Raw genomic sequence first — 5,439 nt, 5'->3', positions numbered from 1 at the left:
GAGTCAGCTCCCATTTCTTTATGTATGATTCATGACGTCTTTACCTGCTAACAAAATAGTGGCATATATGTACAAGTAGCTATTTTGTGTGTCTGTTTATCGAGCGAATGACCATTCCCCCTCCAATTGTCACTGATATCATAGAAAATAATGTTGTCGATTTAGTTGGTTTGTGGTGGTTGGGTTAATTTAGCTCGTAGAGGATCGGCCACTAGAAACCGAGTGCAGTAGAAACCGAGTGCATGTTTAGGCCATCAGAAAAAAAGGCCCAAGTCGTAGAGACTGTTAAGGAGGCTACATCTATTTGTGCGTGAGTTTGCCGGGGTGGAAACGTCATTATAAGTCGATATGAATAGATCTTTATGATACAATGTGTTGTCAAACCAAAGTTAGAACATCCGTCCCCTAGGTCTTGCCTTGACATTTGAGAACATTTGTAAACCACAACACCAGCCTGCCTGGACCTCAACACACGTTACACAACTACCGTACATGTCAAAGCAACAAACTGCGTACTTCTCTTGTCAAGTCAAGTGTACGAAAAGAAAGCGTTTTAAAAAGTCTGGAACAATCTGCACCTCTCCATCGGAAGATTTACTTCTGTACTCGGATATAAACGTGGTCTGTAAGAAAGGGGAGGCTTCCAGACAATTTCCTTCGCACATTATATAAATATATATACGGGAACGGATCAGGTCTACATCAAAAGTACGGGTTCACTTAAAAAGGACGTAAGCATAGACACAGCAAACTCTAAACTTGAAGAAAGACTAAGCGTGTCTATAGACGAGTATTGTTCCCGGCGCTGAGGAATGGAAAAAACATCATGAAAAGGGTAGTTACTGATTGTCTTGTGTGTTTTTTTAGTACTGTCTGGCTCATTTTGCGAGGATTACAACATGCAGCCGCGCTAGCCTGGCTTAGTATGCTGAGTGAACGTGCGGAAATGACGGACAAAAACAACAGTCTGATACACTTCAAACACAAAAGCAAGCCAATCAACGTCTGAATAGATTTTTTTTTAAATCGGTTGGCATTTGGATTGGCGCACACGCCGACTAGTGCACCAGTTGGCAAGCTGCGACAGAGGTGTTGAGACCGTGTTGCGCCTCTCTTTTCAAGGTGTAGACGTCTCCTTTCGTTGCAGAAGTAGCTTGTTGTTGTTAACAATGTATTACTGCTAGTAAGGAGGAAGACTTAGGCTTATTAACACAGTTGTTATTGTTTCTCCCAGTCTAAAGCGATGCCCGAAGAAGACCACACGGAGAACGTTATGGAAGCCCACCGATTAACAAATGGACGCAGGTTTAACCCGTACCCCGACGACAGTCTCAAGCCGTGCCCCAATGACAGGCTCACTCCGTGCCCGGACCGATCAGGACGTCCCGCCGGCGACAGGCTCACTCCGTGCCGGGACCGATCAGGACGTCCCGCCGGCGACAGGCTCACTCCGTGCCGGGACCGATCAGGACGTCCCGCCGGCGACAGGCTCACTCCGTGCCCGGACCGATCAGGACGTCCCGCCGGCGACAGGCTCACTCCGTGCCGGGACCGATCAGGACGTCCCGCCGGCGACAGGCTCACTCCGTGCCCGGACCGATCAGGACGTCCCGCCGGTGACAGGCTCACTTTGTGCCCGGACCGATCAGGACGTCCCGCCGGCGACAGTCTCACTCCGTGCCCGGACCGGCCAGGACGTCCCCCCGGCGACAGACTAACTTCGTGCCCAGACCGATCTGGACATCCAGCTGTCGGTGGAAGTCTCAACCCGTGCCCGGACCGATCAGGGCCTCCTGAGAGAAGTAGACCTGATCCATGCCTTGTTGGCTGGAAGCATCCCGGGTACGTTAAGTGTGACGCATGCGCGGACACAGATGATACTTTCCTCGGCAGCCCACGCCCGTCTGACCCCGACCACTCGCCTGAGGACTGCCCTAAGATCGTACCGTACGCCGTGGCCTACCCGCATCTCCCGCCCACGGCACGGTACCAGAACGCTATCGTGGTCGACGGTACACCTTTCCGTGTCCACATGTACCACACCGTCCCAGATCAGGAGGAAACTGCTACTGCGGGTAAGTGGCTTTCTGAGAATCCGTTGCCAGGAGACGGTTTCAGTCACCATGACCAAGAGGAGGACGGCGCGTCCTTAAATAATCAGCCGGAAAATCTGCTGGGTTGGTTCGAAGGAATGTTGTCTGGTCGTCAGGATAACCTGAGCAAGCAAGAACACCCAGTCGATCCCCCATCTCAGTTGCCATGCAGCGATTCTCGTTCAAAGGGCGAAATTGTCTCAGTTGGTTCGGCAGTTTCATCCCCCGATGCCGCCTCCTGTACGGAAACCGCCCATCCCCAGCCACCGAAAGACTACACACAAAGAACCCATCCCGAGTCGTCAGACACCAGCATTGACCAAGATATAGAGACGACCCATGAGGGACTATCAGTCTCAGAGAACTGTTCCAACACAACTCATCTCAAGCCGTTAGAAGTGGACTCTGGGGCAGAAGCCACCTTGCCAAGGGCACCCGTAAGTACCCAGCAAGAACCGAATACACAACAGACCAACCCCGGGTCTCCCCGCGTCAGTCAAGATGATAACAGACGACAGCATCCTGCTCAAAGCTCAGCCTCTGACGTCATCGTCACCATGGAGACCAGCGGCGACAGTCTAGATTCTGACATAACCCGCACCACCGGTGAGGAAGTACGGGCAGACTCTGAAGAAGACCGAGAGAAAAAGTCCCGTAAATGTGAGAAATTTTATTCTATTTTCCTCCTGCAGTACTGGTGTGTCCTTGGCATCCAGCATCAGAACTGTCCTGACTGTCATTCAACTATATTGAATGTGTGTGTGTGTGTATGAATATATATATTCTCGGCAGCCCACGCCCGTCTGACTCTCTCTCTCTCTCTCTCTCTATATATATATATATATATATATAGAGAGAGAGAGAGAGAGAGAGAGAGAGAGAGAGAGAGGGTGGCATCTTGCGTTTGGTCCATTTCATAGAACATTTCAATCACTGTCTCCTGTTTTGTCAATAGAAATGAGTCTGACTCTGAAGGTTACGTTTTAAAGCCAATGCCAGACTCAAAAGGCGGAGCGGTTTCTTTGCAATACCTTTGCAGCCTTAGTAAAACTTTACTTTACACTAGACATCAAAGTACATTACATGACAAGAAGTTTAACGTTTCGTGTCTTTTTCCTGCCGATGACAATACAATCTTTGTGAGATGAACTGCCAAAAAGCAACAAAAAAGAGTACACTACGTGAGCTATGGCGTGTGTGTCTTCAAAACCTTCTTAAAATGTCTTCAAAACGGTTTTCTTTACTTATTTCACAGGCCTCAGTGGCTGGAAGTTCCTTAAGGTTTCGGACGTGCTCTGGGGACTGATCGTTGTTGGTGTGATAGTGGGACTTGTGGTGGTCCTCGCCTACCCGAACGGACCAACAACGGAAGGGGTACGGAAGTTTTCTCACTGATGTGCCATTCAATAGCCCGCTCAAATTTTATTGGGGCTTCTTTGTTGACAAAAACTCGCAATTCATAGCTGTGATTTTTCTTTTCTTTTCCTGCATATATCAAAGTTGTACTTCCGCAGGGCTGCCAATAGTTCATCATGGTCCTGACCATTTTAACCTCCTTGTTCTGACGAATCTGACCACATCATGCATAAGATATATAAGTCTGCCTTAACTGTTCTTTGTTGTCCATTGGATACATCAAAACCAAGTACAGGCTCTGATAGATATACGTTTTTGAGAAGATGCTACGTCTGCTTCGACGTTCATACCAGTATGGTTAATCATCTACTCTTTTCTCCTGGGAAAAGCAGTCCAAAAGGCCACAATCAGAGTCCAACTCACTTCTGACCCAAACCAGTTCGACCCCAACCGTCGCCACCAAGCCGACATGTACAACAGAGCACCCAAAGAGGCCTCTCACGGAGCCGTCTCGCCCCACTCCGGACTCCGGACAGGGGAACGCGAAGACACGGACAACTCCAGTGAAGACGGTCCCTCCACGACGCACTCCAGTGAAGACAGTCCCTCCACGACGCGCGCCGGCACCCGTACCCCGCAGACCGTACACAGCGAGGAAAAAGCCTGCTGCCAGGTACAACAGTCCCCGTGCCGAGTCGTCTGTCACGTGGGCTCTTGTTGATGAATCTAGTAGTTTATTTCAGTAAGAGATTTTGACAAGTTTGAATGGCTTTTACGAGTTATTGCCACAAAGATATAGCAGGACTGCCTAAATGATCAGTCCTGCATCTTTGCTAGTGCTATCGTCAATCTAGTTCTTGCTTGTAATCATGTAAGATTTATGTACCGAAACAATTTAAGTGGTTTTGGTTATCTCTAGATGCATCTTATGACATATAAGAATTACACACCCTTTCTATCCAATGAACTTAATCTTTTATTGTTATTTTTCATGCAATAGCAACACATTCTCAAGCCCAAGCCGGTCAGGACTTCAGAGATGGCATGCATCTTCTATCGCGCAACACCGGCCCTTCCAGGTGCCGGTCTACAAACTGGTGAGGAAAGTCGGCGGCGTGTTCGCGTACGTGACTCGCCAGCAGTGGGAGTCGTACCTCGCCGCCACGCGGAAGAAACCAGAGCGCCTTCCACAGACCGGACAGATCCCGCTGGAACGGCCCATAACAGCCGCACCACGATTGCCTCAGCGGGTTGTCACGGTAAACAATCCCGTTACTAAGGAAACGGCAATCCATCAGATGACACCACTGGGTCCTCCTCAGCTTTCGTCACTTCCTGTTGTGCTGACGCCAGAGGAACATTTCCAGTTGCAGATGACATTACCACAGTCAGCCAAACGCCTTGGTGTGAAAATACAGACATTTGCTCACCCTCCTACCAACAATCCAGCAACGCCAAACATGGGAAGTGCCCTTCGTCAACGACCTATAGCAACGGGTCGTCTCCAAAGGAAGGCGTATCAGTACCCTAGCCCCTACAACTACCAGTCGAAGAGCCTGTCCAACACTTGGCATTTGTACTGGCCATACTCGGGGAGGCTACACAAATACTATCCGCAGGACCGCGTCTCTAAGCAAAATGGCAACCGCGAACCCTGAACATTCTGGGATGCTGTACTAGTCTCCAAGCAGATGGCAAAGACCGTATCCAAATATCCGTATCCTTCGGTGGCTATGAAAACTCCTTTTGCCACTTGGATACGGTCTGTACCACCGTTATAGATCTGCTTGGAGATTAATACTGTACGGGCTAAACATATACAATGTGTCAACCACCGCCATCTTGAATATGTCGGTTAATAAACTTAGTATCCCCACGGCAAAACTGCATCAACGTGGCAAACATGGTAGATTTTAAAGTACATGCATGTATAGAGTACATTTTATTGTATGTACTGTATTTCATAGCCTTCAGTTTCTTTAACTCCAAG

The 5,439-nt window shown here is 49.0% G+C and overlaps 1 protein-coding gene across 1 annotated transcript; it reads left to right on the top strand.

Annotated features, from left to right (window-relative positions):
- The first annotated feature begins 1,033 nt into the window (after positions 1-1,033).
- LOC136430697 (uncharacterized) lies at positions 1,034-3,604 on the top strand. The gene is made up of 2 exons (XM_066421506.1): positions 1,034-2,753; positions 3,349-3,604. The coding sequence occupies exons 1-2, from the start codon at positions 1,244-1,246 to the stop codon at positions 3,486-3,488; spliced, it is 1,650 nt and encodes a 549-aa protein (XP_066277603.1). The 5' UTR covers positions 1,034-1,243; the 3' UTR covers positions 3,489-3,604.
- The last annotated feature ends 1,835 nt before the right edge of the window (positions 3,605-5,439 follow it).

The sequence above is a fragment of the Branchiostoma lanceolatum genome, chromosome 3 (genome assembly GCF_035083965.1).
Source record: "Branchiostoma lanceolatum isolate klBraLanc5 chromosome 3, klBraLanc5.hap2, whole genome shotgun sequence".
NCBI classification, from domain to species: domain Eukaryota; kingdom Metazoa; phylum Chordata; class Leptocardii; order Amphioxiformes; family Branchiostomatidae; genus Branchiostoma; species Branchiostoma lanceolatum.
Note: the sequence above shows the minus strand (reverse complement) of the source record. Positions and strands in the feature narration are given on the sequence as shown.

Coding starts and splice junctions, on each gene's coding strand:
- LOC136430697 (XM_066421506.1), top strand. CDS start 1,244: ATGCCCGAAGAAGACCACACGGAGAACGTTATGGAAGCCCACCGATTA. Junction 2,754..3,348: donor AGAGAAAAAGTCCCGTAAAT/GTGAGAAATTTT, acceptor CTTATTTCACAG/GCCTCAGTGGCTGGAAGTTC.